At 29.3% G+C, this 16,010-nt stretch overlaps 1 protein-coding gene across 3 annotated transcripts in view; it reads left to right on the plus strand.

Moving 5' to 3' along the window:
• LOC143255328 (poly(A) RNA polymerase, mitochondrial-like) overlaps positions 1 to 14,983 on the plus strand; it is a 40,567-nt gene extending 25,584 nt beyond the window's left edge. For 2 of the 3 annotated variants that reach the window (XM_076510798.1, XM_076510800.1), the window contains exons 6-8: positions 2,208 to 2,434; positions 9,743 to 9,832; positions 10,347 to 12,324. In XM_076510798.1, coding sequence (XP_076366913.1) covers positions 2,208 to 2,434; positions 9,743 to 9,832; positions 10,347 to 10,864 — 835 coding nt within the window. In that variant the 3' untranslated portion in view covers positions 10,865 to 12,324. Of the gene's footprint in view, positions 1 to 2,207; positions 2,435 to 9,742; positions 9,833 to 10,346; positions 12,325 to 14,794 lie in introns of those variants that run through there. The other variant, XM_076510799.1, reaches the window with a different exon arrangement.
• Positions 14,984 to 16,010: the final 1,027 nt, after the last annotated feature.

Below are 16,010 nucleotides of genomic sequence, written 5' to 3' on the forward strand. Positions count from 1 at the left end.
ACATTTTCAGTTTAGAATACTTTTAACTTTTAAAACTTAAAGAATGGTAGAACTAGCAGAAAAAGCATGTGATTTTTTAAAGTATAAATCAGATTACTGTTTATAAAACTTATACTGCATTTCATATAATTTGGTTAAGTATTTCCATTCTGCAAATGATACCCTTGTATTTGTATAGCCTGAGCTTGATTTAGCATGGAATTTATGTGATGTAGGGAAATGTCCTGATTCATTACAATTCATTCATTCTCACAACTGGTAGTTCATAGTGTGCATGTCATGAGTTTTGAGATACATTAAAATTTAATTAAATCTCTTTATTATCATTGTATACAAATAAAACTACCACCAAAATGTATCTCATAAACCAACTTTTAATATTATATAAGTTTTAAGTCGTTATCACTCCTTTCAAAAGCATGGAATCAAATGTAAAAATTACTTATTATAACATAAATATTACTAAGGTAAAACAGGATTTAAAAGTAAGTAAAATGTATAAATTGTAAACTTAAAAAGTTAGATTAGGTAATTTAATGAAAAATAATAATAAAAATTCTTTACATAACATGCATATGAGCAACTCTTGCATTATGCCATTCAACATAGTAATATAAGCTATATATCTGCTGAGTGATTTGCAACTTGTGTGGTGGGATTATTAAGTAGACATGAGTCAAATGGCAATAAAACTCCAGATAAGTATAAACAGATGTATACTGTTACAAGTTATAAGCTGTTTATAATAAAAAATTGCAGTTTCATGTTACAAATTGCAGTCATTTCAGAAAGAATAAAAGAGTAAATTAGATTGATTTATTTTTTATAGTGCTTACAAGGTTGGTCAAATTAACCAAATGCATATAAAATTAGAGTATTGAAAATAAATAAAATATAAAGTTTTACTGAAGAAGTTTACTTATGAAAATGAAATTTCACAATGTTTAGATTAAGAAAAATATTTTTGATCTAAACATGAAAATTACTTTGCACTTGGAGCAGTAAACACTGTGACTCCATATATTTATGTAAAAATCTGTCCAAAAAATACTTAATTAAAAAATCTAATTTTCTGTGCACCAAAGACTTGTAGTGTTCACTGAAAGTTTCTCAAATTTTGTGAAGATACACAAAAGATAATTAATGTTGTAGTATTGAAACTGAGATTTAAGGTTACAAAGCCAATTACTTTGACCAACCCCACAGCCAGAGGGTTAATTGATGTGTATGGTTTACATTTGGTTAATAGAAGTTGGTCACCCACTGTTGTGTCCTCTTAAGAGTTGGAAAGATTCCTGCTTTTACTCGTTTTCTAATATTTGTAACATTAATTTCACAAAATACTGTCATCTTTGCATATGCAATGAGGAAAATGGTGTTCCAGATGGCAATTAATTAGTCAAAATATATTTTTTCCAAGGATAGATTGCGGCATTCAAAAGTGTATGTGAATATCCTTTTCTTTCATGCTATTATCTTATAGTAGTATGACTACAAAATTTATTGTTCTCTGTGTATGTTGAGAGCCAGCTTATTTAAAAAATGATCATAGAATTGTTTTTCAGGTTCATTACAAATGTTTTATATCAGGGGTTCCCAACCTTTTGGCACTCGCGACTTGAAAATGTAATTGATGAAATAAAATTAATGTTATCCCAAACTACTTCTAACAAGACTACGCGACTCCCCTGCCAATGCTTCACGAACCCCCAGGGTGGTCGCGACCCACCGGTTGGGAACCGGTCATGCTGTTCTGATTGCTATTAGAGCTGACCATTACTCATTTAAATTTAAGCAATGATTAATGTCACAAAACTAATCCGAATCAGAGTTTCAGTTATCCATGTAATCAAAATATTGCTCTTATAATTTTCATTTATTATTTGCAGTTAATTATAATTTGTTCAAATTAATCAATTAACATTATGAAAATAATCAACTAATTGAGATTGGTCTCTTAGATTATTACTATTTTCAGTTATTCCAGCTATCCAACCATCTCCTGGCTCTAGTGATCTTTGAAATTTACTAATTAATCTCGACATTTTCCTGTTATTTTACATTAGCATACTGATTGTCGTAATTCTTAATAGATTTTCAACATTGCATTTGTAACACAGTTTTATGTGAATAGTAATTGTTCTACAATTTTTTGTAATTCCTTTATATATTAGGTTTTGATTATCATTTTTTACATATTTATTTAGGAATGGAGTGCTTATGTCAAAACTGCTCTACATGTGTAGTGAATTAGACCCACATATACAGCCATTAATGTATACTATTAGGAAGTGGGCCCGAGAGAACCACCTCACTCATGACGTTCCAGGCAGATGGATTTCTAACTTCTCACTCTCACTTATGGTGCTGTTTTTTCTTCAGGCTAGAAGTCAGCCTTTGTTACTTCCTTTAATGGATCTTGTATGTATAGCAGGTAATTATAGAGAACATGCAATGAGAGAAACATTTTCATGAACTACATATAAATTAACTAAGGGTCATTGTCTGGTTTGTGATGTTTTTTTGGGTTCTTTATACAAGTACTGTTTGAAATACAATGTGTAGTTCAACCCAGTAATATTGTACAAACCTCATAATTGTAATGGAAATTCAAAACGTTTGGTTAACGGGTTTTCTCAGAATCATGCATAATAAGAAAATTTTCTTTCTTCAGATGTTTATATGATATAGAGCTCATTGCTTTGTATTTTTTATACTGTGGTAAAATTAACTTCATTTGGGGAAACCATTGGAATGGATACACGTTTTTTTACAGGTGTGAAATACTGCACCTGTGTTTATAGTGAGTCACCAAAGCATTAGCTAATATTACAAGTGTACTTTCTTTGTTTATAATTGGATTTATATTGTAAAAAAATATCAGTACATGTAAATCACACACCTCTTTGTGTTTTTTTTGTGTTTATGTGTGTGTACAATTTTTAAGCAGTTAAGTGTCACTGCCTTAACTTAGACATATTTTGTGAACCATAATTTAGCCCAGTGAGCTGATGATTATAGTGCAGTAAAACCTGTCTAAAGTGGAATCGCATGGGACTGAGTAAAATTTCTGGCTATGACAGTGAACATACATTTCCTTAATTATATATAATTTTTGAGTAGAACGTTTTACTTGTTTGACTCAAGGGAAGTAAGATGTTTGTGAATAAAGTTATTATACTGTTTATTGGAATAAGAACAAAAATAGACATTCGTAATGTACGTAAGTACACAAATTTTTAATCAGATTTATTTGAAGAAAGTGTTTGATTTCAACTGTTTTGTTTTGTTAATGGTCTTTCTCATGCGGTTAAAAAAGAACACTAATTCTATGGCCTTTTCATGAAGTTCATTTTCCCCCTTCATTTTTGCATACAATTTGATAGCATTAATATAACTTAACACTTGCGATGAAGTAGGAATTTCTAATTCCTCGCTATCTTTTCCATTTTGTTCATCTTCTGAATCTTTCATACTGTTACAATTTTGCAATTCTGTTATAGATTTTAAATCAATTTCATCAGTTTCTATTAAAAAAATTCTTGTCAACATTCACAAAACTTTCCACATTCACAGAATCATCTGCATCAGTCTTCTCAATCAGAGTTTGGATTGCTCTAGAATCATCATAACAATCTACTTCTCCACAGTCTCCGCTATTATCAAGAATAAATCCACAGTTTTGAAATCACTTTATGATGCATTCATCTTTTACACATTTGATTAACTAACTTAAAAATGCAATTGCATCTAGCACGTCCATTTTCATGGTCATTTCAAATGCTGTCTTACAGGCTGGCAATGTTAGGTGGGTTTAGGCATTTGACTCGTAATCTGAAAGTCACTGGTTTGAATCCCCATCATACCAAACATGCTTGCCCTTTCAGCTGTGGAGGCATTATGTGACAGTCAATCCCACTATTCTTTGTTAAAAGAGTAGCCTAAGAGTTGGCAGTGGGTGGTGATAACTAGCTGCCTTCCCTCTCATCTTGCACTGCTAAATTAGGGATGGCTAGTGCAGATAGCCTTTGTGTAGCTTTGTGCGAAAAGTCAAAATAAACAAATAAAAAATGTTTGCAGTAATATGCTGGAGCATCAATTTTCTCTATTTCCGTTTTATACACTGTATAATTCCACTATCTAGTGGCTGTGGAACTGATGTTGTACATAAAGGTAGAAAGACTAAATGAACATTTGAAAGTTGAAATTTTGTGTGATGAGTTTATCTCTTCAAGGAATATTATTATCTAGGAAAAGTAGGATATTCCTATTTTCTTGTTCCGTTCTTTTGTCTAATTTGTTCAAAGCTTCATTGAATATAGCACTTGTTATCCATGCTTTATTATTCGCTTTCCATTTTACAGGAAGTTGATTCTTCCTTAAATTTTTGAAACTGTACAGATTTTCACTTTTAACTATTATCCATGGTTTCTCTAGTTTTCCATCAGTAAATGCAACCAAAAGTACAATCAATCATTCTTTCAAATAGCAACCTCTGGAATAATGATGGCAGAAAAAAGAATAGAATATATCTAACCAATACTTACTGTAACAAAATGTCCAAGAATTTATTAATATTTAATCAAAAACATTTTTTCCACCTCACTCAAGTTCTAATCCTACTTGTTAATAGATGAGATGGTGAAACATAGTTTTCTGCCCGCATTATGCAAGTTCTGCCATATAGAGGGCCTTTTATAAGAGAAATCTTAAAATAATGCTGGAAAATTTTGATATTTCTAGCTTGTACAGGTTTTACTGTAATTATATTGCTGCTAATATTATAAAATGTAATAGGACATGATGTTTCATGTGTTCTGCTCTGAACACTTTTCATCTTTGCAAAATAAATAATGTAGTTTATCTATTAACTTGTACTGAATGTTATATGGAATATGTGGGTCAAACTTCAAATATATTACATATATATGTAAACATGCATATATCTCAAGTTCAAAATAGTTTAATGAATTCCATAGAATTAAAGCATTTTAGAATTTATCCTTTTACTTCTGTTAAGATAACTTGAAAGTTGTTAATGAAGAAACCAATATAATTCAAATTAAAAACATTATATAGTTGTGGATTAAACCAAGATTTTAATAACTTTGAATAAATTTGAATTTAAGAATTACAAGGAAAATGTTATACTTCCCATTGGTAAAGGTAATTGTAATTTTAGTTTTTATTTATAAAAACTTTATCCATCAATTTTGATAAATGAAATCAATAGTATACAAAGATCTAAACCTGATAACCAGTCCAGATATACAGTAATTAATAATTTCATTAGTTACAAATACAACAACAACTTTGTTCTAAACCAAATTCTTTTGTAGATTTGCCTTTTTTGTGTTCTGTTCTTAAACTCCATAAATTTCTGATTAAATTTAGATTTTTTTCTAGTTCAGTAAAAACAATTGTTAAATAATCAGCCATTTTATTAAAAAAGTACTTTATATTTTAGCTGGAAATTAAAAATGTAAACAATACAAAACCCACATTTTGGGTAATAATAAATTATCAACCCATTTTATAATATCTAAATAATTGTAAGCAAGTGAAAAATATTCAAACATTTGATTTTACTGCACTGTATACCACAATTTCATGGCAAGATTTAATTTATCTTATGAATTTGTTAATAGAACAATTCTCTTATCCTTTCATAGTACTGGAAGAAAGAAAATTTACCTCCAAAAATGTAAAAGATATATTAAGTTTCTGCACTTATAATAATTGCTCTTTTTAAATAACCAGGTATTTAAACAAGTAATAAGAGTTCTAATTAGAGCTAACTGTTCTACTTGCATTGCAAATTTATATTTTTATTTTTATGAAAACAGGTTTATTGAAAATTCCATAACCAAGATTTTTGGCTTTGACTTACTGGTATATAGACGATTTAATTAGTATAAATAATTTTGAGATAAATAATTTTAACACAGTTTATCCAGTACAGTTAGAAATTGAAAATACTCCAATTTCTAATGTAAAGGCACGTTATTTAGATCTTGCAATTAAACTACTCAATATCAGTGTAAATATTTTGATAAAATAAATTATTTTTCTTTTCTAACATATAGCTTACCCTTTGTACCATATTGTACTAAGTATTATAACTTCACAGTTGTTCAGATTTTTTAATAAATTACAATATTTCATTATTGATGTTGAAATGTTGATACAAAAATTAATATTCATTGGTTTTAATAAAGAAAGTTTGAATTAAATATTAAAATATTTTATGATAAATGTAAGAATGTATTAAATAAATATAAAGAAGTAAAAATTAAAAAAAAAAAAAGTGAAAATTTCCAATAAGTATTCTTAGTTTTAATAAGATCAGTTGAAAACTTGGCACTACTTTATTTAGAGGAATACCTTCGAACATATAAAGGTTTGTGTAGAGTTTGAAAATCGGTAGTTACAGCAAACTTAATGGGTGGTAAATAGGAGTTATATTATTTAGTTTAGATAACTTGTTTCACATTGCATACTAGTATAATTTGTCTGTTGTGTAGTACTTTACTACTATAATGGGGCTGAAATGCCAACATCACAAGTTATGTTTATCTTAACCTTAAGTGGTGGTACCTTGTTTCTTTTTTCTTTCTTTATTTATTTCTTTTACTATGAAGAGCAGTCACATTTCCACAACTGTCTGCAGACAATGAAGGATGGTCACAATGTGGACATCTTACTCTCATAATTGCTGTATTTTTTATTATTTTATTTCTTTGAATGTCTTAATGTGAAACCAGTGAATGAAGGTTGAGACTGACAGACAGTGTATTCCCACTGCAGTGTGAGTCCTGCATCCACAATCACCTTCAAAACCCAGGGCACATTTTATATCTCATATTATAGTTTGTACCCTAAAGACCCTTTTTATTTTAGTGTAGGAGAAGGAGATGAAATTATGAAGGAGAACCATCAAACCACTGTTGCAGCCATGGTAGTTTATCACTAAGACCAGCAACCACATGAAACCAAGCTCTATTATGGATATAAATACATTTTTCATGCCATTAGGTTTTTTTTTAGCATCAAGGAATTCAAATCCTTACCATTGAAGGGTTTCACTTTTAATGAAAAATTATCTCTCTCATTATCAGTTTTTTCAAGTATCCTTCTAACTGGTTGTGTTTGTTGTGCAGTTTCTATGGTGCTATTTAAACTATTTCATTATTATATAAGTAATGGAGGAGGTTTATCTGGGTCCTTGTACTCTTAATCCAAAGATCCAATATATACTGAACACACTTTTCACTTCATAGTAAATGACTGTCAGTCATTTGAATTTGATGATTTAAATTTCTATTCTACAGAGGGTAAGCAGGCAACAAGTGCAACTGAAGCGTGTACCTGAACTTAGAAATCTTTGACCTGACTGTGTTTTGCATCAGGTGCCATCTAGATTAAAAGTATCAGCATATATGTATTCTTCACATTATAATTGGTCACAATTTTCTTCTAATAAATCAGAAAAGAAAAGTGGAAAAGAAGGTCAGACAGCCAAAACAAGAACTCCTCAAGAGCATAAGTGTTGTTGAAGCTGTTCCATCCTTGCAAAATTCTGGCTGGAATTTTTACTGTTTTAAGGGAGTAGGGAACAAAACAGGAATGGAACCTTGCATTCTTCTCATAATGGAAATAGGCAATGAGCTTCAACAAGAGATGAGATTCAGTTTAGCCAAACTCTAACAGCCCAGAGTACAGAAAGGGATCAAGCTAGCTTGGCAGAGTCATTCAAGACTATGGCAATGCATTAAGACTATGTTTGCCTAAGAAGTAGGTAGTAGGTCTCTTGTAAGCTTTGCCATTGAGTACAGACTCTATTGGTTTGATGCAAACATGCCAATCAGAATTCAGACACAATTTTAGTCAGCATTCTCAGTGGTCAGAACTTCAAGATAATTTTAGAATTCAAAAATTGCTCATTTGCATGACAAACTTTATTGTATCTATCCTGGTTTCATTATATTAGCTATTTTGCTTTACTATATAGATGCTGGTCCACATCTGTAGTTGTGTAAGTTTGGAATTACTTAACTTGTTAGAACATCATATTTGTTAGCTACATTACAGACAAAGTTTATGGTACTTAATAGTGGTTTGCAAAAATAGCACTTCAGTACTAAACGTGATGTACACTTGGTTAGTCATAGGCAATGCACATTTCAATATGTAGATAAACTTAAAATAGGCAGAATAAATAGCAACAGGTCCTCTGTCAAACAAACACCCAAACACTCTGTCAATACTTTTGACTCTGAAACAAAGATTTCTTGATTTTCACTTACAACCTATAGAATACAATGTGAGAAAACTACTGGCTGAAAAAGTGGTTAGAATTTAACCATCTCAGTTTTACAGATGCATTAAAAATTGAAATAATGATTTTCAAATCTGCCAATTTTCAAATAAGTTTTCAAAAATACTACATGTTGACCTTGTAGGCATGAATGTCGACACAAAACAAACAAGGTTACAGTATTATTATAAAAGTTGCTGAGTTTTAGTTGTTACTTTATAAAAGTTATTAATGACGTGCCATTTATTTAAACAAATGTTATTAAGTTTGATGAGCAATGTAGAATAGTTATTATTTTCTACTTATGAACAGTTGCCCCTAAAACAAGTAATGCTAATGAATGTAAAGATGTGATTTATCTTGTAGTTCCATTTATTGATAGAAGTATTGAACTAAATAAATTGAAATCTCTAGTCAGAAATGTACATAATAGTTATTACTTAACTACTCTCAACTGTACTTATAAGAAGGCTAATGGCAGTGGAATGTTTAATTATAATTTGTTAGACGATATATTGTGAGATTTTTAAGTATGGTTTTCATAATAAATATCTGTATTCATTGTTTACATAGGTTTATAAACATTTTTTTTAAACATAATTCAATAGTGTAAAACTTTCTGTAGTTGTGTATCAAAACAGTACCCCATATGTAAGTGTAAAAATTTTCATTAAAAAAATGTTTATGTTATTGCCACTCTATTTCAAGAACTTGTTAACCAAAGTCAATAATACGTTAACCACACCTACAACTGGGGTTCATTAGGTTGACTAGGATATGATGGCCATAATAATGATCTAGGGACTTGTTTATCATCAGTTTCTTGTGGTGTGAACTAAATTAAGTAGGTGAAGTGAAGTTATTATTAATATTATTTTCAAATGAGGATTAACAGCACAATATTTATTTATTTATTTGTTTTTACACCTACTATTTATTATTTTTACTTGATAATATTTTATGTATTTTTCAGTTAAACTTTGACAAAAAATATTTATATATGAAAGGCGTAGACAGAATATGCCATTATCTTACAATCATAATATCACTTATAGTGTACTATGACATTTTTATTTGTATAGAGTTTGATAATTTTTTTGTGTGTAATATGAGATTCATATTTAGAATTATATCAGATGTAAAGTAAACATGTAGAAGTGTGAAATCATACAAAATATATTTAAAGTTTAATATTTATTAATAATATAATTCTGCATATAAAAGTAAGAAGCATTATACTATTTTGGTCTTTTATTATACTGCAATATGTTGTTATTTTATTCCTTCAAGAGGTTATAAACTCTTGGAATGGTGTATGGTAAGTATGGGCATTATCATGTGGTTATGAGAATAAATAAAGTTGTGTAGTCATTGTAAGTAATGACATGTTATTTTGTTGTTAATTTAAAATAAACATATTATTAGGTAAAAGTGACAAAACATTGCCAGATGACATGGAGTATATTTCTCAGAAAGGTTTAAAACATCCACCTTCTGAAAAGACTGAAGATTTAGGTATGTTGTTCATTTCCTAAAAAACTAAGTTTTTATTACTGTAAATGTCTAATCTTTTTTGTTTTAGTCAGTTAGTACTCATTGTGAGCTCTCAAATAGTTATCAAAAGTTTAACAAAATTACTATGGGGTTAAAAAGTTTGAATTTTAATATTTTTATCCAAGTTTAACAAAATGATACTTGTGAATTATCAAATGTTTGAGTTTAGCAAAATTATGGTGGCATTACTACTTATGAATTAGCTATAGTGAAATAATTTGATCTTACCTAATTGTATATAAAGAATTTACAGCAATCCCATGAAGAGCTGTTAGTTACTGTTAATAAAGTTGTTAATAGTTAACACAATGTTATGACATAAATTATTTCAAGTGAAACAAAAAATTCTTTGTTATTGTTGGACATTGATTATTCTATATATTCAGTAAAAGTGCAGATCAAACACAAGTTTTTCATGACAAAACAGAATCTGGTTCTCTTTCAAAACTTACCCAACTTTTTTTTTTTTTTACAGAAATTCTCTTGAAAGAATTTTTCTTGTTTTATGAAAAGTTCAACTTTAAAGAAAGAGGGCTTTCTCTGACCACTGGACATTCTATGGTTAAGCCTGATTACAGCCCACTGTATATAGAGAACCCTTTAGAACAGGAGTTAAATGTAAGCAAGAATGTTAGCAGTGAAGAAATGGAAAGGTTCTCAACATGTGTTCGCACTGCATTATGGAAATTAGAGTTAAATAATATAAAAAACAGTGATGATTTATGGGGCATTTTAAAACTTTTTGATCCCAAAGCAGCTGAAAATCAAAGTAATCCTCAGACTGTTAAAGGCTTTCAAGTAAGTGCATTATTCAACAGTAAAAATGGAGTGAATGATTCCAGTACATTAACAAACAAAGATGGACTTAATTCATTTTTATATAGAAATTCTAAACCGAGGACAGTTACTCGAGGCTTTACGTTGAAGCTGTTTGGAAACAAAAAAAAAAAAATACGAACAAAAGAAATTATGAACAAAATACATAAGAATTAAAAAAAAGTCACATGTATTTCAAATTTAACTAAAATGTCTTGAAGAAGTGTTTTTGTGTATTGACTAGTTTATTCACGTTCATCTAACCAAATTGCAACTGGGCATGACCTAGAACAAACTATTATGTACACTATTTATAGAGAGCATTTCATATATTGTATATTTAGTGCTCACTCATTTGCACACCAGTAATAATAACGTATTTATTAAAGAAAATAAGATAATGACTTCAGAAAATATTGTTATTAGCTAAATATTTTGCTATAATATCTGCAGGAGCTACTTATATCCTAAAAGTGCACTAATCCAGCTGAATCTGAATACCAGTAGCTCCTGATGAACCTGTAATGGAAAAATATTGAGCTAGTAAGGATACATTTTGGACATGCAGATTGTTATTTTATTTACCTTAACCCTTTTGCATCAGATAGGTCAAAGTGTCAAAGTCACAACCTTGTACAGGCTTATATTCAAAATTTAATTGAATTACTTTATTATCAATGTATATGAATAAATTTGGTATCAAGATATAGTTAATAAACTAAATTTTAATATTATTTAAGTTTTAAGTGGTTATTTTCATAAAGAAACATTTAAAAAATTCTTAATCTTCCCTAGTGTGAGAACTGTGACATTTACTCTCTCTATTTTCCCTCTTCTTTATTTTATTTACCACCCCTCCAAGAAGTACGTAATTTAACATAAATTATTCATGATAGTATAGTAGTACTCAGGCAGAGAATAATTTTTATAGCCTTTAATCTTCTACCTCTTGTCTTCAGTTCCTGAAGATGAAATGTCATCCTCTACAACAGGCAGTTGTCATTCTCTACAAAGTTTCATCGTGTATACTCTGCCAAAACAATCTGTCAAAGAATATCCTTTAATTTTATTTGGTTTCAGAGTCATAAACTAGAAAATCAGACCCCTTCAGCCACACCTACCTTCCATATTCTGTCTTTCACAAATTGCCAATAGTTCTCTCTGATGTTAATACATTATTATTTATAACCAACGTAAAGCCAAGGTTGTAATCTATCAGATGAAGTGTTATATTATTATCACTTTCTGTACAGAGAATTGTTTATTTCACTTTCAGTTTAAACTTTATTCCCATATGAAACACACTGATGAACTTAGCTAAATTTGTAACAAATTAGCACATACCTTTAAAGCCAAAAATGATAATGGTTATAGGGCATCATCTGATGTTTAAATGTTGTTATTCTGTGTTCTTAGGTGCATTACTTAAGTAAATAAAACATTTATTACAGTTGTACAATTGGTATTAAAACATGGAGTTAAGGTTTATTGAGAGGGAAAAAAAAAGACACAAGGTAATTACTAGATTTCTTGTGTTTATTTGTATTGTTTACTTATTATTATAAAAGTAACTCATATGTAAAAATTAAATGTTTATCAGGTTACCTAAAATAAATAAAAAATAACAATATTAAATCTTTCACAAGTTTCCTATTTATTGTATAATTTGATAGAGTAATGTAAGCTACACATTTATCAAGTAATTTACAAGGTGTTGGGCAGGATTATCAAAAGACAATAAAATTAAATATAAATAAATGTTTACTGTTACATTTTGCAGTTTTTCCAGAAGGAAAAAAGGGTAATTTATAATTATTTCTTAATTTTTATTAGTCAAATAGATAAATCATGTGTAGAGCTATAATATAAAAAAGGAAACACAAAATATAAAGTTTTTGTTAAAATTTAGGAGATGAAAATTAAGGAGGTTTTAGAGATTATGAAAATGAAAGTTGAAAATTTTCAGATGAAGAAAAGTATTTTTAATTTTTACATGAAAATCACAGAGCACTCACAACTCTGACACCATATAATTACAAAGTTTTAGTAAAAAATACTCGATCACACTTTCTATTTGTAAGTTTACAAAGAAATACTTAATTTTTGTTGAAAACATTCAAAGTTGTAATATGAAGAGTTGGTTTACAAGAACAATAATGTATTTATTATTACAGTAGTCCCCTCTGGTACAGCAGTAAGTCTATGGATTTACAATGCTAAAATCAGGGGTTTGATTCCCCTCAGTGGACTCAGCAGATAGCCTGATGTGGCTTTGCTATAAGAAAAACACACACACATTTTTACAATATATCAAAGCACCACACCTTTTTTCTTATGATAGAAATACTCATCTTTTACACTGTTTCAGCAATAAGTGTGGTGGTTGAAAAAAAAAAAGAAATTATTTATACATTGCAGTTTTGGTGTTTTTTTTTCTGCTTCATTTAGCATTTTATTCCTGTTTTATTTGAGTCAAATTACTATTTATGAAGTCACCATGCTCTAGATATGAAATTTATCAAAACAATGAGTTTGAATGTTAATCTGTGCAAAATCATTATGGTATCTTCATTTGAAAACACTTAAAGGTTGATATGTACTTCATTACAAGAACAGTTGAATAGGTGACTACTACAGGAAATATTTGGTGGTTCTATTGGTGTAGTTTGTGAAAAGTTTGGTAATGATAATTCACATATCCAAATCTCCTTAAGTTTCAATTTTAAGATGCATAAGCTTTACCTTTGAATTAAACACACCTATCACATGATGAAGTCATCTCTTTTCCACAAACTATGTTGCAAGTAAGAGTCTAATTCATTCTAAATTACAACAGATATACGAGTAATATTTATATTGTTAAAGGGAAAGAAGCAAAATATTTCCAATTTCAAGATTCATGTTTAATATTCTACAAGGAATTAATTTTGTCCAAATTTTCTTATGAAAATTTGATGTACAAATTTTTAGTCTTGGCTGAATGTAACTTCCAACAAACATTTCTGTGATGGGTTATTAAGTATGCCAGTTAAAACCTGTACAAATTTTTAATTATTGTTTCATATATACTCAATATATCTTTTAAAAGATTGTTAACGAACAAGTAAAGTGTTGTGTTTGAATGGTAAGCAAAGTGTATTTCATTTTATTGACTTTTGGAAAACTTTCTTTCTCCTGTAAAGAGTTTTTACTTTCACAAGACTTACTACAAATAGTATTTTACCCTTCCCAACAATTTCATTTGAATTGGTCAGAAAACTCTCTAGTTGTAATTTATTCAGAAAAGAATTCCTTCCAGGAATTTGATTTACTAAATATATTTTCGAATCAAATCAATAACAAACACAAATATTACAATTTAGGTAAATTAACATATAATTAACTAACCTGTTGTACTGTTGTTTATGGAGACTTCATAAGATCTATTTAAGTTGTTTCTTTTCTGGCACTTTAATAATTCCCAGATTGTCTAGTAAAAAGTTATGAGTAACATCCAGCAGTTATGTTTGTATCCTGTACTCGGTTATAAAGTGTCCAGTATATGATGAGTTGTCCACTTCACTATGATTAGATAATCCACTATAGGCTAGTTTTACAGCATATTTTTACTTATGGTATGCAACGTGTTTTACCCAAAGAATCTCCACCATAATGGAACCATTTGTGCAGCCTAAATGCATAGAGATGTAGAAAATTATATTTAACATCCACTTTGTGCTCGTACACCCTTATCAGTCACCACATTAACATAAATGACAAGCTAAAGAAAGAACTATCCATCAACACTGGTAAAAACATACAAAAATGTAGTACATTAATATGTCATAGTTGTCTACCAACCATGATTAGAATAGTTAACACTACACAATTGAAGTTTAGCATTTCATTATTTTAGTTTAGTTACAAAACTATCCATTTTTAACACATTTTGTTTCCACAAGTTTTACCTAATGTTTTACTAATATGCAGAGATCTGTGAATTTCAGTCTACGTTCTACCAGGATTCTTGTTTTGGGACTAAAAATTGCTGTGAAGGATTTGTAATCAAATGATTTTTAAACATTATTCCTTAAGCTTCCTTTTCAATTTAATTGTATTTTTTTTCAGCTGCTGTTGGTGTTCTGGAATGTGTGTGATGAGCTTTCTATCTTTGTCACAGTTATATCATAGAAATGGTAATAATGAAACTTCTATAATTAGTGTTTCAGTTTGTACTACATCACTTACTTCATTAAATGTCAAAAGTTTCCTTCAAGTGTCATATTGCTGCCTGAGAGTTTCTTTTACAAGCAACCTAAAACTGTTTTGATAGATTTCTTCAATGGATCACAATGTAGTGTCATAAGAGGAATAAACTTCTAATGTTAATTCACCACTCTTGTGAAGAATTGCTTTTCACTCACATTTTACTGATTCTTGTGCCTGTAAGATAGCTGCTAGCATGACTCTTGACAGCATCAACATATAAATCTAGGTACTTAGTAGATGGTTGCATTAAGTTGCACTTTGACTTTCTTAGTTTTACACTGTAAGATTTAAGTTTTGACATTTTTGAATTGGCTAAATATTTTCATCATCTCCTTGATTACGCTCAACTCACTTATGTTATTTTTTACTATGGCAAATCCTCTAGGGTTACCAATCATCTCTTGAAATAATGAAAGATGCTGATGTGACTTCAAGTAGTTTTGTGTATAAGCATGATCTCTGATGATTATTGGTGGTAGCAGACTGTTAAATGTTCTGAATTTCTGCCAATCATTTAAAATAATTGTTAGATTCTGCAAATGGACTGAGTAATGAATTTCTTCCAGGAATTGATTTACTGTAACCTATTTGTCACTTGTCTTAGTGGATTGATTAGGTTTCTAAACTTGTATTATTGGTGCTACCCGTACTCTGTATGTTAAAATACATTAGCTATTTTAAAGTCTTTAGAGATATTTATTGAGTGCATATATAAGTGGTAATGGTTTGAAAATTTGAGCCCTTACTTCATGTTAAAACTATAAAGATATCATTTAGCCTAATAATTGTACTCATATTATCATCAAACAGATCTGAATACATTGCTAATATAATTCCCAAGGTAAATATTCTTTTTTCTGCAAATGTCATTCCAGTTCAAGTGTACATTCACAATCAATTTCATCCAAATATGGTCCATCTCTTTTTCACTACACTTAAAGGAAGCTTATTAGCCATCAGTAAGCCTCTGTCTCATTTATGACAGGTAAAAGCTTTTAAAGATAAGTTCATATCATAATGCATGTGTTCTGTAATTCATTTTGAAAAAAATTTCTGTAATTGTTATTGATTTCCA

Source organism: Tachypleus tridentatus, chromosome 7, assembly GCF_004210375.1.
Source record: "Tachypleus tridentatus isolate NWPU-2018 chromosome 7, ASM421037v1, whole genome shotgun sequence".
In the NCBI taxonomy this organism is placed as follows: Eukaryota; Metazoa; Arthropoda; class Merostomata; order Xiphosura; family Limulidae; genus Tachypleus; species Tachypleus tridentatus.